Raw genomic sequence first — 17,617 nt, forward strand, 5'->3', positions numbered from 1 at the left:
CCGGTTTGCCTAAGAGAACCTCCATGGAAACCTAGTGCTCTGTTGAGTACTAGTTGAAAAACACTGATATAGTTAAATCTTTGCTTATTGTAAAAGTAAAAGAGTTAATGTATTGACTTGGAAAGTGACTTACTCAAGCTGAATTAGCTATCGAGTGCCAGAATAGCTAGTGTTATTTTAATTAAAATTTTCTGAGCAATTAGATTTGGGAACATCAGTCTTATACATCTATGAATTGGAGAAGACAGTGATGGAAAGACCAGCCAGGAGATACTGCACTCATTCAGGTCTGAGAAAATAAGAAACTGTATGTGGTGTTGGCAACAGATCTAGCGAATGGATGCAAAACAGATTTTTAAACCATGTCAAAGGAAGAATTTTCAATGCATCTCCCTTCCCTTCCTCTGACTTTCCTTCACCCAGAAAATATTCCTTTTGTGCCATTGAATTCCAGGTCCTGCTTTGTCCTCATGTCACCTCATGAGCTTAAAACCTAGCAAAGGGCTTGCTGAGAGGATGGATATTTGAGTATAGACTTGGAGGTTGAGATATTAAGCCATGGAGGTATCTGAGAGAACATTCTAGACAGAGGAACAGCTTATGTGGACAACATATGCAGCGGCTGGAGCATGTCTGATATGCCTGAGGAGTAGCTGGGAAGTCAGTGTAGCTGTCCTGGCCATTGTAATCAAAAAGAACAGTGTTTGATGAACTCAAAGAAGTAAGAGCAGGCAGATCATGTAAGGTTTTGTAAGCCATTATAACAACTTTGACCTTTTATTCATTGATTGTGAGGAATGAGAGCTGAGACAGAGTATTGGGGAGGAAAATGAGTTTGATACATAGAAAGATATATGTTATGTAATGCTTTGGGTAGAATGAGTTTGAAATGAAGAGACCTCTGAGATTAACTTATTCATAGGCAATAGTAAATGTGTGTATGAACTTCTGTTAGAGGTCACGTTATAGAGATGTAGATGAGACACCCTCCAGATTAGAGAGGAGAGTTAAAGTGGGTTAAGGTGATTCGTTGTAGAAGAATTTGGGAATGATTTGTTCAGAGAATAGTCAAACAAAAAGAAACACTTCAGAGATAAAATTAGAAGGGTACAACTCTCTCATGCCAAGTCAGTAAAGAAAGAGATTTACAAAAGGCAGAGAAGAGCAATATCAACAATGCCACTGATGCTATTATTAATAGCAGGCACCATTCAGTTTAATGGACCCAAACGAGTTGCTGATCGGGACTTACGAAGAAGAAACAGTAATAATGATGTCACCATATATTCTGTGTAGCAGTTAATTGACTTCCAGGGCTTGTTTATACCTTATTGAAGCTTTGTTTGTGAGGCAGACAAAACATTTATTTTTGTTATTGCAAATTAGATAATGAAGAAACTGAGGTACAAAGCGATCATTTAAACTTGATAACACCATTCAGCTGGTTAGTAGCAGATGAAGACATCAGCCCAAAGCCCAGATCTGCCATCTTGTAGGGAGTTAAAGCTGGAAGAAGACTGAGGTGTGCTACAGCACAGTCCTTTCCTTTTACATGAAAGGAATGGAAGCCTGGAGACTTGGACTGTCTTGGCCTGGACACATAGCTCCTCCATGACCAAGTGGGGATTAGAAATTACAGAATGTTAATGATTGCAGACCTAATGAGTGCCTGCCTAGTTTGGTGGAGTAGCTTTACATTGATCTCATTCAATACTTAAAGTAACAATGAGAGCTAGGTAATATCCTCCTCCTTTAAGAGCCAAGGAAACTGAAGCTGAAAAAAGATAAACAACCTGCTCAGAGTCTTCTGACTAGGAAGTCACAGAGCCAGGATTCAAACTCAGGTATATTTGACTACAAAGCTTCGTCTCATTTGCACATTATCTCGATTCTTGGTTTTCAGCACAAAACCACCCCTGTAGCTGCCTGCATAATCTTGATAGGTGCTGTTTTTTTCTTGTTTGCTTATTTTTGTTTTTGTTTTTAGAGATTGTGTCTGCATGCTTCTGACCTTAGCACAGTCTTTCCCCTTAATGTGGAAAGGGGTCTATCAAAACAGTTCGGAAATGCTGGCTGTAGCAATAAAGCAGCCCCAAAATGTATAATGGCTCAATAAGACAGAAACATATCTCTGCTCACATAAAGAGTCCCTGACAGTTTCAGGTCTGTGGAAGGGCTCTGCTCCACTTAGTCATGCATGGAGCCAGACAGACAAAGGCTCTGCCATTTTCAACCTGTGGCTTCCAAGTTCCCCTGTACATTAGCCTCCAGTGGGAAGGTGGAAATAGCATGGAGGTTCATATGAGATATTTTTGCGGGCCATATTGGAATTACATTATTTCTAACTTTAGAGCTAGAGCTTAGTCACAAAGCCTCACCCATCTGCAAAAGACGTGTAGGGCTCACCCATCTGCAAAAGACGTGTAGGCCTCACCCATCTGTAAAGGACCTGTGCTCAGGACACACCCTTGGGAGCCCAAGAAGAAAAGATGGAAGAGCTAGCCTGTTTTTACCACAGAGCCTTTCTTTTTATTTATTTATTTTTTAATTCAAGTATAGTTGGTTTACAACGTTGTGTTAGTTTCTGGTGTACCGCAACGTGATTCAGTGGGTACACACTCACATGCACACACACGCACGTGCACACACACACATATATATATTCTTTTACAGATTCTTTTCCATTATAGGTTATACAAGATATGAATATAGTTCCCTGTGCTATACAGGAAGTCCTTGTCATTTATCTATTTTATCTATAGTAGCTTGTATCTGTTAATCCCGAGCTCCTGGTTTATCCCTCCCCCGACCTTTTCCCTTTGATAACCATAAGTGTATTTTCTACGTGTGTGAGTCTGTTTCTGTTTTGTAAATAAGTTCAATTTGTATCATTTTTTTTAGATTCCACATATAAGTAGTACTATATAATATTTCTTTCTCTGACTTACTTCACTTAGTATGATAATCTCTAGGTCCATCCCTGTTGCTGCAAATGGCATTATTTCATTCTTATTTGTGGCTGAGTAGTGTTCCATTTTATATATATATACACACACACACTACCTCTTCTTTATCCATTCATTTGTTGATGGACACTTAGGTTGTTTCCATGTCTTGGCTATTGTAAATAGTGCTGCTACGAACATTGGGGTGCACGTAAATTTTCGAATTAAAGTTTTCTCTGGATACATGACCAGGAGTGGAATTGCTGGATCTCCACACTGTTTTCCATAGTGGCTGCATCAATTTATATTCCCACCAACAGTGCAAGAGGGTTCCCTTTTGTCCACACCCTCTCCAGCATTTATTATTTGTAGACTTTTTGATGATGGCCATTCTGACCAGTGTGAGGTGATACCTCCATGTAGTTTTGATTTGCCTTTCCACAGAACCTCTCTTTTTCATTTATTTGTCTTTTTAGTTTCCCTCAAGTATTCCGATGCATGCTATGTTCAGTACAGTCCTGGAACACGGCAAATATTAGATAATAATCAGGTTTGTGTTCACTGTACTTGTGGCACTTTATGGTATTGCTTTACTTCCTTAAATTCAAGTAACATTTTTTGGGAGGAGAGAATCCAGTTTTATGAGGTGTATATTATAGATTCATAGATTCTATCCCTGAATGTTTTGAAATATTACAATTGTCTCAAAATACAAATGAACATCAGTGTCTTATAGTTTTCTGCATATAGGTCTTTTGTCTCCTTAGGTAGGTTTATTCCTAGGTCTTTTATTCTTTTTGTTGCAATGGTAAATGGGAATGTTTCCTTAATTTCTCTTTCAGATTTTTCATCATTAGTGTATAGGAATGCAAGAGATTTCTGTGCATTAATTTTGTATCCTGCTACTTTACCAAATTCATTGATTAGCTCTAGTAGTTTTCTGGTAGCATCTTTAGGATTCTGTATGTATAGTATCATGTCATCTGCAAACAGTGACAGCTTTACTTCTTCTTTTCCGATTTCGATTCCTTTTATATCTTTTTCTTCTCTGACTGCTGTGGCTAAAACTTCCAAAACTATGTTGAATAATAGTGGTGAGGGTGGACAACCTTGTCTTGTTCCTGATCTTAGTGGAAATGGTTTCAGTTTTTCACCACTGAGAACGATGTTGGCTGTGGGTTTGTCATATATGGCCTTTATTATGTTGAGGTAAGTGGAGAGATATGCCATGTTCTTGGATTGGAAGAATCAACATTGTGAAAAATGACTGTACTACCCAAAGCAATCTACAGATTCAATCAAGCAATCCCTATCAAACTACCAATGGCGTTTTTCACAGAACTAGAACAAAACATTTCACAATTTGTATGGAAACACAAAAGACCCCGAATAGCCAAAGCAATTGTGAGAACGAAAAATGGAGCTGGAGGAATCAGGCTCCCGGACTTCAGACTATACTACAAAGCTACAGTCATCAAGACAGTATGGTACTGGCACAAAAACAGAAATACAGATCAATGGAACAGTATAGAAAGCCCAGAGGTAAACCCATGCACATATGGTCACCCTATTTTTGATAAAGGAGGCAAGAATATACAATGGAGAAAAGACAGCCTCTTCAATAAGTGGTGCTGGGAAAACTGGACAGCTACAAGTAAAAGAATGAAATTAGTACACTCCCTAACACCATACACAAAAATAAACTCAAAATGGATTAAAGACCTAATGTAAGGCCAGACACTATAAAACTCTTAGAGGAAAACATAGGCAGAACACTCTATGACATAAATCACAGCAAGATCCTTTTTGACCCACCTCCTAGAAAAATGGAAATAAAAACAAAAATAAACAAGTGGGACCTAATGAGACTTAAAAGGTTTTGCACAGCAAAGGAAATCATAAACAAGATGAAAAGACAACCCTCAGAATGGGAGAAAATATTTGCAAATGAAGCAACTGACAAAGGATTAATCTCCAAAATTTACAAGCAGCACATGCAGCTCAATATCAAAAAAACAAACAACCCAATCCAAAAATGGGCAGATGACCTAAATAGACATTTCCAGAGAAGATATACAGATTGCCAACAAACACATGAAAGGATGCTCAACATCACTAATCATTAGAGAAATGCAAATCAAAACTACAATGAGGCGTCACCTCACACCCGTCAGAATGGCCATCATCAAAAAAATCTACGAACAATAAATACTGGAGAGGGTGTGGAGAAAAGGGAACCCCCTTGCACTGTTGGTGGGAATGTAAATTGATACAGCCACTGTGGAGAACAGTATGGAGGTTCCTTAAGAAAACCAGAAATAGAACTACCATACGACCCAGCAATCCCACTACTGGGCATATACCCTGAGAAAACCATAATTCAAAAAGAGTCATGTACCACAGTGTTCATTGCAGCACTATTTACAATAGCCAGGACGTGGAGGCAACCTAAGTGTCCATCAACAGGTGAATGGATAAAGAAGATGTGGCACATATATACAATGGAATATTACTCAGCCATAAAAAAGAAACGAAATCAAGTTATTTGTAGTGAGGCGGATGGACCTAGATTCTGTCATACAGAGTGAAGTAAGTCAGAAAGAGAAAAAGAAATACCACATGTTAATACATACATATGGACTCTAAAAAAAAAAAATGGTTCTGAAGAACCTGAGGGCAGAAGAGGAATAAAGATGCAGACGTAGAGAATGGACTTGAGGACACAGGGAGGGGGAAGGGTAAGTTGGGACGAAGTGAGAGAGTAGCATGGACATATATACACTACCAAATGTAAAATAAATAGCTAGTGGGAAGCAGCCACATAGCACAGGGAGATCAGCTCGGTGCTTTGTGACCACCTTGAGGGGTGGGATAGGGAGGGTGGGAGGGAGACGCAAGAGGGAGGAGATATGGGGATATATGTATATGTATAGCTGATTTACTTTGTTATAAAGCAGAAACTAACACACCATTGTAAAGCAATTATACTACAATAAAGATGCTAAAAAAAATAATAAAAAATATATAAATTTAAAAAAATACAAATGAACATTTTTAAAGACCCAGAAATCATCTCTCAGTCCTAACCAGTGACCTGGTTACAAGGTAATATTAATTATTTTCTGTCTTCTATTTTTAAGCAGTAATATAGAGTCCAAAGTTAATATCCTATACAATAGGGGAAACAGTAGATTTTGCTTAAGGGTCTCTTTTGTTCATCACATCTATGAAGTTTGATTTTGTTATTCCTGATCTACAGATCAGAAAGCAAAAATTTGGAAAAATCTAAACAATATATTAGTGTGTTGTTGAGCAGGAGTTTGAAGTCATATTTGTGTGCAAAGCCAGTGTTCTCAACCATGGTTATATGTTTACATTCCAGTTGCCATGATAGACTCTAAGTGTCTGGAGTACAGGGACCTTATCTTTTTCATCTTTTTATCATAGGGTGGAATATAGCTTCATACAAGTATGCTCAATAAACTTTTGTTGAATGAATGAAAACACCAAAAGTTTTTCTCATGGCTCAACCTACAAATCCCTAGAAAAGATATAATCAACTATTTCTCTGTGAACTTTAACCAATTAATATGAAATACAAAAGTATCTCCTTGGAAATAAACTTTGAAAACAACTTTATTTTGTAAATTTTCAAATAGCAAATCTGAGAGAGAGGAGATCAGATGAAGGAAGAGATTCATCCAAGTCAAGAAACTAGAATTTTACAAGAATCCAAGGATGTGTTTGCCAATCACTTTTGATAGCAAATTCACTGTACATTCCAAATAGGGTTAAATGTGTTGCTTAGGACACATCCTATGGAAAAACCTTGGGTTGTCCTCTGTTTTTGATGCTGAATTAAAAACTCAAAGTACAAGTAGGATTCTTGATTGAAGGCAACTTTAACTGTGTGTGTTTTGTTGCCTGAAAATCCCTAAAGATTAGACTCAGGAGCAAAGTCTTAAAAACTATATAGTGTCTTTTAGAGGTAAATAAGATGTAAAGATTAAACTAACCCCATAATATTTAGTTTTGTGAATTGACATTGTATCTTTGTGATTTGCAAATAGCAGGATCTCTTGTGGTACTTTGAATCTCTATTATAGCACTTTTTCATTGTTCCTTATGTTCGGTCCATTGTCATTTATTTTTTCATTCATTCATTCCCACAGACTTGTACTGGGTACTTTCATATTGCTTGACATTCACTTATTATTCCAAGAAATGCAAACCTAAGATGTTGTCTGTATCCTTGGGAAGTCTGCATTTGAGGGATGGACACAAAAGGGAAATACTGCTGTGCTTAAATAGATGTGTGTGTACATAGTGAGGCATTAGGGAGGGAGGACCTGTATGTCTGGAGGAGTTGGAGAAGGTGATATCAGTTAGGGTTTGAAGGATGAGTGGGTGTTATATACCTCTTCCTCTTGATCGAGAGCTCCTGCGTTTCAGGAATCACATCTTCTTCACTTTTGCATCTGTTTTGCAACTGCCACAATACAAATATCATCCTTGACATGTATTTTCAGCTCAGCCAATATTTAGAGAATTGAATAAATACATTATCTTGGTGTAAATCTTCCTTTCTCCATTCATCAATGACATGATGTGATAGAAGAATGACAAGTACGGGTTCTAGCTCATTCTGAACCTGGTTTCACCGTAAGTTAGCTGTTTGACCTGGGCTATCATGTGATTCATTATGTAGCAGACACTTGGATACAAAAGTGAATACTATAGGTTCCACTCTCAAGAATCCTCCAACATCTCTTGTTTCCTCTGCTACATTTTCAGGTCTGTGCTGGATTAAACTGAGATTTAAACAAAATCCTGGGATTTGTTATAGGAAGGAAAAATGATTTTTTTATTTGTCTGTTTCCTTTGCAATGTCTGACACCGTGTGATGCACCCAGGCTCACTGTGATTTATCAGAATTCCTTGAGACAGGGGGCCAGATTCCACGGTGAACTCACAGAGACCCCGTTCCCGGAGCACCTGTCTTGTTTGTTTGCCTGTAGCAAGTGCTGACTGGGAGAAACAAATCTCTTAGGACAAAGGCAGCCACAAGCCAGTTAACAGTTTTTAAAGTCCCCAAAGTATCACTGAAAAGCCTCCAAGTGTTTTCTGTATTTGGGTTTGTGGTTGTTGCTTTTAATACTACTGCGACTATACAGAAGAAATAGCCAGTTTTATGAACACGACGAAAATATAAGCACCTCTCAAGTACAGCCTGGTTTCATATGAAATGAAACTGTTGGCTTCGGTTATAGACCTGGCCCTTGAAATAGAAATGTGCAGCCTTGTTTGCAGGTGCTAGTGTGCGATGAGCCCTGCTTATTCCCAGTGAAGCCCCGGAATCTGCTGTGTGCAGTGCAGCTCCCAGGCAAGGAACACCTCCACTACTTTTCTAATTTTCAGTATAAGCCAGGAATACCGCAGTGTCTCTGGGGTAATTGCAGATGTATAACTTGACTGGTTGTATTCACTCCCTATAAGAGTCTCCCATGCTACACAGATAACTTATATCCTGCTGGATTGTGGAAGCTTTTACTAGTTTCTCTTATTTCATTTTGGGGAATAAAACTATATGTGAATCGAAAAAAAATATTTGCACATCATTCAGTACTCCTGCCCCTCCTAGAAATTTCCTGTAGAATTGAGAGCAGGAGGAATTATTTGTAAGATGTTCAGATAATTTATCCTCCAAACTGAGTTGGTTTTGAGAGTGAAAGAGGCAGCAGGTGACAATGAGACCAACCAGGACACATGCTTTCTTTGGTTATTTGAGAAGTTTTGCTTTTGTATGTCCTGGTTTCCTGACACACTAACTGTGGCTAGATGGTTGTTACCTAAATATTGTCATTAGTCTAGAAATCACAGGGTCTGTGGCGATCATGACAGACTTTCTGGAAGCTTTGGAAATAAATGTCTGAGGAAAAATTTGTTGCTGCTTTGTTACAGAGAGTTATCTTTCAGCCTCTCATAGAGAAGTTATCTCTGAAAATCAGTCTTCTAGTTATGTCTGTTCCTCTTGGTGACCTGTATTTAGAAATAACCAAACTGACTTCATAACTTAGGGCCCAGTCCTTCCCCTCTGTGAGATATGGCCTCAAGTCACTTCTCTGTTTCAATTTATGAACATTTTAGTGATTCAAGGTGTGTCCCACTGAACCACACACCTGTAAAATTTCAGCAATGAAAACATAGTTGTTGAAATTTTATTGTTTGGAGATTTATAATAAATGCACACACAACCTGACTGCTATAGCTGAAGGTGCTATAGAAGCACTAGGTCCTGTGGCCTGATTGCATTTAGAAACCTGAGGGATGTATGTCTGTATGTCAAAGGACTGCATGAACTTAATGACACAGCCATAAAGGATGAAGATGGCAGTTGGCAGAAAAAGGCCAGGATGGAGTTGCCCAGAATAAAGAGCTGCACCTTTCCTCTCTTTACTTGGCTGGAATGCTATGAGATGAGACTGGCAGGTTTCAAGCTACATTCACAGCCTTGTGCACAACTCAGGACTTTTCAGTATAATAGATACACTGGTAGCTGATGCCTACAGCAGGGCACTGCTGAACAGGACTCCAAAGTGCGTTCTATCCATTATGTGTTATATCTTAGTATTAATTAAATTTCTATTTGTATAAGACTGCTGTAGATCAGGTGTTTCTAGGAGGACTAGGGGGGGATTCCCAGCCAGCCATGGCTGTATTCCAAGAAATAATTACCTGGAGAGATTCTGTAAGATGAGCTGAGCCTGGCATGACGATTGACAGATCATCTTTCTGCAGTGGTGTCACTTTCCTTCAGCTCAGAGGCAAGCCTTTGGGCTAGAGAATCTGTGCATGATCCAGGCATTTGCTGATAGAGCAAATACAGCCCAGAAAACTTCTTTTCATCAGGCATGATTGAAGAATGAGGAGCTCTGATTGACTATCACAAATCAAGTCCTTAAGTGAATCAGCAGTTTTGGAAAGAATTAGAACAGTGGTTCTCAAACTGTGCTCCCCCAAAACTTAGTTTCACAAGATCTTATCCAAAGACAAAGCATTCCTCAGCCAAATAAATTTGGGAAACAGTGCATATTATGATTCTCCTAAGTTTTGCAGGGCATATAAATATGATAAGTCTCTGAGACTGAAATCTATAAAACATTTGTGTAACACTATTTAACCTAGAGTTTCCTGAACTTATTTGTTCACAGATATTTTCAAAGAATACCAATTAATATCTGGGATTACTGTACTGAAATCACTGAATCAGAGAAGAGTCATATACTCTGAATAACAAAACTGTGCCAAACATCCTCGATTTAGTTTCTGGTGATTCAGAAGCTAACACAGCATGTGCTGTTAGGAATGTCTTCATGACCATCAGTTCTCATTCATTGTTCAATTTATGAGAAAGCATCCAAAAAATGAAGCTTTCTGTTTGTTTGTTTGGATTCTAGAAAAACAAGATGGGATACAGTTTTTCCTGTAACTTTATTTTAGGTGACTAACCAGTTTTAATTGATATGTTGACATGAGCATGTTTTAGGTGTTTATTGAAAGGTTAGTGTCAAAAGAAATTAATGTCCTGGTGGGCTTGTGTTTTTCTCTGAGGCAGATATTGATGAATGTACAGAGGGGATCATTGAGTGCCACAACCATTCCCGCTGCGTTAACCTGCCAGGGTGGTACCACTGTGAGTGCAGAAGCGGCTTCCATGACGATGGGACCTATTCACTGTCCGGGGAATCCTGTATTGGTAAGCAGCTTTCAGCCATGCCCTCCATCCATCTGGACCTTTGCAGGAGGGGCAGCCTGCTTTGGTAGTCTGTTCAGCTCCCAGTGTTAAGATATGACCCCTCACTGGTTAAACTCATCAGTTTTCAAATTTCCTCCCTCTACAATTCAGGGATCAGGCCAGGGATTAGGCAGTGCAGGGTTTTAGTACTATTATACAGAAACTGGGGCAGTCAGAGGACAAAACCTGGGTCTGTAGGCTGTGGCTTTTAGTTCTTTCTGAAGGAAACCATGATGACTTGCTGGAATTTTTCACAGTTTAAGATACAGCTGTGGGAGAAGAGGAAATATTGCGGGACTTAGAAAGTTTAGTTTAAATCTCAGCTCTTGTACTACAAAAGTCACTGTACCTCTCTGAGCCTTCTCCTGTGAATACATAAAAATGTGGATAATAATGCACATATATTATTAGATTTAAATGGGATACCATAATATTTAAAGATTATAAGCTTTGGATTGATGCACAAATATGATAGAGTCAAATTAACCTTATTATTGTTGCTATTACCACTGCTATCATCTTTGCAAGGTCTCCTTGAATCACTTTTCTGCTTGCAGTTCTGTTAACTGCTGAACAGAGGAAGTTAACAGATGGAGTTCTTCCCCTTCAAGACCTTATACCTTTCATGAAATCCAAACAACTGATCAAAAATGTAATCGTTTCCATGAGAACTTGGCCAATCCCGTTATTTCATGCCATGTGGACTCAGCTGAATTCTTAATGCTGATTTGGACAGACCCAGAGGGCAAGCATTCTGACCATGGGTTCTCAAAGTTCAGAATGCTGAATTAGAAAATGGAAATTTGACTTTGCTCTCTGCATATCTATCTTATTGTTTCTAAAGTTTGCTCCTGAGAACCAGTCAGTGTTTTTTACAACTCTTCCCCTAAGATTGCTCTGAAGCAAAGATGAACTGGGGAACAATAGGCACATGGCATGAATGGTCCATTGCAATGTCAGCATTACTGTTGAGAGGCACGTAGTGTAGTTGTTAGAGGCATAGACCCTTCAGCCAGACTCCCTGAAGTCAAATTCCAGCTCTGCCATTACTAAGTAGGTTGCAAGGTCTTATCTAAACTCTACCTCAGTTGTCTCATCTATAAAATGGAAATGTTCATGTTCCTGCATATTCAGCCCTCTGCCCCATGTCTATCCGTGTTTCTTTTATTGTTAAAACGATGATTTGCCACCTCAGGCAGAGGTTTGCATCTATCCTGGGTCTTCATATACTTCCTTTACACATGGCCAGGAACTTCTGTATGTGTACAACTCAGAGTAAATAGATGTTATGTGAATAGGGATAGATCAAATGGCTGTTGTTGGATAGAAATATAGAATATTGACATATGCGATATTACATTTTGGGGCTAAAGATAAAAATTTCATTTTTAAAAACAGTATTTAACATCAATAAATAGGTGACTCTTAGCTTTTTTGTGCATAAAAGACCTTAAACATGACGTAGTTGATCCAATTTGATAACTGCCTGGACCTGCCATGGTGTCGCACACTTCTGTGCCTTTGCACGGGCCGACCCCCCTGACTGGAATGGAACAGAGCTCTGAGTCAAGGAGCTCTTCTCCTTGATCATGCTGATTCACATGTGAATTTTTGTTCCTTTTCCTAACTTCAGCTCATGTTTCACTGGGACCCCATGAAGCATTCTTTGATGTCTTCATAGGAGTCATCACTCCTCTCCTCTCTAGCTCTAGAGCTTTTACCCCGGCATATGTTTCTGTAGCTTCACTTGTTGCACTGCCATTCAGTTTATTTGCTCTTGGACTAGTCTGTGAACATGAAATGAGGTTTATTCTTCTGTCTCTCCAGCAAGACCCTTTGGTAGTTGGTGTGCAGTAAATGAGAAGATGCAACCACAGTTCATGTGTCCAGTAAAGAAATGCAATCTCAGAAAGGGTGACACCTTGCTTCCAGCCACGTAGTTTGTTTGGTACAAGTCGAGACTCAAGCCTAGGTCAAGGGTGACTCTATGTCCCAGATGCTGGGGACAGTCCCACTTTATACCTATTGTTCTGATGTAATTATCAATCGTGCCCTGTCACTGTCATAAATGTCCCTGTTAGAATGACAGATGTCATGATCACCTCACCTGCTGATTTCTCTCTGCCATGCTGCGTGACGTGCCTGGGGAACAAAGCCCTGCCCCCCCCCCCCCCCCCCCCGCAGGGATGCACTTTCTTCATCCATGAACTGCTTCCTGCTCTGCCCAGGAAAATGTTGGTGAACTGGATTCCTTGGCAAGGAACTAGGGTTGCTCTTAGTAGTAACATATTTTCTGAATTCGCTTTCATTTCCTCACCTTTAAAAATAGTTTTGTATATGGGTCTTACTAAGAACAGAAATCTGACTATCATTTAGGTTATTTTTGGTAGTTGAGAGCACTGTTGGTTCAGAATATTTCTTGGTGTAATAGATGTGTAAATCTGATCATGTCACTTTCTTGTTACATCCTTCTAACGCCTTCCCATTGGATGTAAATAAATTTCTAACTTCTTTGCATGGTCTTCCTTCAGGCTTCAGGTGACATTGTCCCTGCCCACGTATTGGGCTTATCTCTTATGTATGTTAGCCTTTCTGATCTTTTCATGCCTTGAACATGACAGTGAACTCACCCAGTTTCAGGGCCTTTGCCTTTGCTGTTCTCTCCGTCTGGAACACTCAACACCTGTTTCCTTGCACGGTTGTCTTTTTTTTTTTTTTTTTGAAGTATAGTTGATTTACAATACTGTGTTAGTTTCATGTGTACAGCATAGTGATTTGTTTTCTTTTTCTTTGCAGATTATATTCCATTAAAGGTTATTACAAGATATTGGGTATAGTTCCCTGTGCTATTCAGCAAATCCTAGTTATCTATTTTATGTATAGTAGTTGTATCTGTTAATCCCATACTCCTATTTGTACCTCCCTCCCTTCCTTTCTCTTTGGTAACCATAAGTTTGTTTTCTATGTCTGTGAGTCTATTTCTGTTTTGTATATAGACTCATTTGTATTATTTTTTAGATTCCACATATAAGTGATATCATATAGTATTTGTCTTTCTCTTATTTCACTTAGTATAATATTCTCTATGTGTATTCATGTTGCTGCAAATGGCAACATTTCTTTCTTTTCATGGCTGAGTAATATTCCACTCTGTGTGTATATATGTATGTGTGTGTATGTATATATATATATATACACACCACATCTTCTTAAGCCAGTCATTTGTTGATGGGCACTTGGGTTGCTTCCATGTCTTGGCTATTGCAAATAGTGCTGCTATGAACGTTGGGGTGCATGTATCTTTTTGAATTAGAGTTTTCATTTTTCCAGATATATACCCAGGAGTGGGATTGCTGGATCGTATGGTAACTCTACTTTTAGTTTTTTTAAGAAACCTCCATACTGTTTCCACAGTGTCTGCACCAATTTACATTCCCACTAACAGTGTAGGAGGGTTCCTTTTTCTCCACACCCTCTCCACAGTTTGTTATTTGTAGACTTATTTTTTCATTTAATTCTTAGTTCGAATGCCACTTGTTTGAGGAGACTCTCCCTGACTATTTTATCTGGGGTAGTTGCTTCATTATATCTCTCTTTTATATCTTTTATAGCATTTTTTTGGTTTACAAATTTATTGTGTATATACATATGTGTAATTGTCTCCTGCCACAAATGTACAGATTCTCTGAGGGCAGAGACCTTGTCTGTGTTTCACCACTGTACACACATTTCATCATGTATACACAATGTAGGCACAAATTAGGCATTCAATGCATATATGTCAAATGATTGAAGGAATAGATAAAACTGTATCAGGTCAAATTTATTTTGTATTTGGTTTGACACAACTAGTTGTGTAGATTGCAGTGAGTAACATAAGATGTTAAATATCACAAAATCATGTGAGTCTTTCATTTCAGAAACATAATATTTATTAAGAACAACCATTAAACCAGTACTGGGTTAAGTCTCCTGGGAATATGAGTATAAAGAAGATAAGATCTCTGTTCTTGAAGGATTTATGACTTGAAATATTTTGAATCATAATAACCTATCTTAATGGCACTGAAAATTAGCAAGTAAAATAAGCCCTAAATAACATCAGCTACTAATGCTTACATTTAAAAGAAATAGCAGCATCTAAAACAATCGTTTAAAAAACCCTTTAATTGTTTTAGCAACATGCACTCAGCTATGCTTTTTCCCCAGACAATAGCAGGGATGGCATATGTTGGAATCTAAAATATGGCAATTATAGGCTTTCAGGCCAACAGTCACCTGCCACTCCATGCCATTTTTTGTTAGATGAGGTTAACACCTGCTCTACTGACTTCATCAGCTACTGGAAACGTCGAACGTTACTAACATCATAAAGGACAGCACCCTTGCAAGATTTACTGTTGCCTCTTTCTGCTGAAGTAGATCATATAATTGAAGAAATGACTAGTCTAGGTATTGTAGAGACAGACGGAATCGCCCTTCTTGAGAAGCTTATCAGAGTCTCCTCTATCTCTCTCTTTCTCTCCCATTTGCTTGTATATGTTTATAAGTCCGGGAGAGATGGGCACACACAGGTTTGCTAGCTGGAATTTGTAGACGAAGATGACAGGGATGCCTTATTACTGTGGGGTCCGGTGCACTTTGTGTTTGGATGCAGTGGTGGGAGTTCAGTGACTCTCGGTTTTCACATAGAAGCTGTGAGCAGTTCCTTTTTATCTGGGCACAGTTATCTGGGTCATTTAGAAATGAAAACTAGTGTATAATCAACAATGCCATATCTAGAGAGCAGGATTTTACATATTTTGAAAATGAGATTCAAATTCCCTTGAATGTCAGTCTGCCTCCGTGATCTTGCTTCTGCCTTTGCATCTTTATTTTCCTCTGCTCCCTCTCATCTCCCACATGAATCCTCGGGCCTCCGCAGATATTTCTTCCACCCTTCCCAAACCCTGCACTCTTTACTCCTTTGCTTGTATGCTTTTCCCTGACCACCCCTCTATCCCCATTTCCACTTGTCAAAATCCTGATGAAGTTTTACGCCCTAAACTAGTGACTCTCAAATGTGTTTCACAGTAGATTCACGTGAGTAGCTTTTTAAAAATACTTATAATGGGGCATCACACACTGGGAGAATCTGATTCAGTTGGTCTGTTATGGGATAGATTGAGGTCATTTTTTAAAGGTCTACAAGTGATTAGAAAGAATAGTCAATTAACATAGAGAGCCACTGTCATATTTCTCCAATAATAAAAAAAAAAGGCCTACCTCTTCTATGTTCTCATAGCCATGTGCTTGCACGTGTTGTATGGAATTTATCAGATTAAGTTTGTTGTTGTCATCAGTTCTTTATAGCCTGCAGTACAGCTGAGGTCTTTTTGTATCTTCTCTAGATTTGTATTGAATTAAATTGTACTGTTCATGCAATTTTGTAATTATTGTTATCAAACAAAATTTTCAAATCCTGGTAAAATCCATTTTGTTGATGACGGACTCCGGGATAACATATAGCTCTTCCTATGGGACGCAGCACCTCTTGGCCTCCCATTATTGCCTCCTCTAAAGGGACTTGGTTGTGTGAGGCAGGTTCCCAGACTCTGGAATCTGTTTTCTGGTCACTGTAAACAGCCCAGTGAGGATTTACTTGTCAGAGCAGCTGCTGCAGCTGACGTGAACTTGCAGAGCAACATAAAACCACCAGAGAATGTTCCACTGGAATCTCTTGGGAAGGAGATTTCACTTTTTATTGATTGAAGCGTCAGGGCTGATCGAAATGGTCTAAGAATGACTTGGGTTCTGCTGTCATTGCCCAGTGTCTAGTTCTCATAGGAGTGGAGATTTTCAAAAAGGGCTAGAAGCTGGAGATGCTCCCTGTGACAAACCTCACTGCGGGGGGTGGAGGGTTATGAAACCTTAGCCGGTTACAGTGTGATACAGGAGAGGCAGGTTTCCAGTATATACTTATAGGATTGTTGGGATTCAGATCCCAGCTGGGCCGCTTTCTAGCTGAGCCACGTTTGGCAAACTATTTAACCTCTCTCTCTAAACCTTAGTTTCCTCAGCGTACAATGATTAAAATAATATTTCCTGGTGGAATTTTTTGTAATATAAGTGTTCCTATATGCCAATATCCTAGCAAGTAGTAGATGATAATAGTCAACATTTAACCTCCCTTTGCCTAAATCTCTCATCTGTCAAATGAAGACAGCAACAGTGATACTCATAAGAGCCAACATTAATTGAGAGCTTACTTTCTGCCAGGCACTGAGCAACTTACAGAAGTGCCGACCTCATAAATTGCTGTGGAGTAATTGTGAGGATTAAATAAGCTAACATAGGAAAAAAACATTTAGCACTTGTGTTTTTAAGTGCTCGATAAATGTGAGCTATTATCATGAACTGAGCACCTACACCATGTGCCAGGGAACTTCATGCATTACATAATTTAGTTCTCACAACTGTCTTAGGAGGGAAGCCCTTTTACTGTCACCATTTTCAAGATGAGGGAAATAAGGTCCCAGGGATTAAGATAACTTGTCCCAAATGCCACAGCCAGTAGGTGGCACACAGAGGCTGTAATCCAGGTGCCTTTGATCCCAAATCTTCTTTCTGCTTTTAGTATGTTAACACTGTAGAGCTGTGTGGAAAGGAGGAGACCTGCGATGAGCCACAGGCAGAAGAGCTGCCAAGCAGAGCAGCTAGAGGTCAGTGAGACACAAGGCAAAGAGCGAATGAGGGAGTATAACTGAGACCCAGACAGAGCTGCTATATTCTGTCTGAATCAAGAGCATCAGGGAATTGCTGTATCCGAGGGACTCAAGGGCTGTGTCTGGCTCGCATCTGCTCAGCTGCTGAGGTGCGGCTATTTGCTATCTCCTGT

General features: G+C 39.2%; 1 protein-coding gene across 4 annotated transcripts in view; it reads left to right on the plus strand.

Moving 5' to 3' along the window:
- NELL1 (neural EGFL like 1) overlaps positions 1-17,617 on the plus strand; it is an 865,453-nt gene that overhangs the window by 779,830 nt on the left and 68,006 nt on the right. For 3 of the 4 annotated variants that reach the window (XM_068554539.1, XM_068554540.1, XM_068554542.1), the window contains one exon: positions 10,561-10,701. The exons of the other annotated variant lie outside the window; for it this stretch is intronic. In XM_068554539.1, coding sequence (XP_068410640.1) covers positions 10,561-10,701 — 141 coding nt within the window. The remainder of the gene's footprint in view (positions 1-10,560; positions 10,702-17,617) is intronic. 4 annotated transcript variants of the gene reach the window in all.

Source organism: Eschrichtius robustus, chromosome 11 (assembly GCF_028021215.1).
Source record: "Eschrichtius robustus isolate mEscRob2 chromosome 11, mEscRob2.pri, whole genome shotgun sequence".
In the NCBI taxonomy this organism is placed as follows: domain Eukaryota; kingdom Metazoa; phylum Chordata; class Mammalia; order Artiodactyla; family Eschrichtiidae; genus Eschrichtius; species Eschrichtius robustus.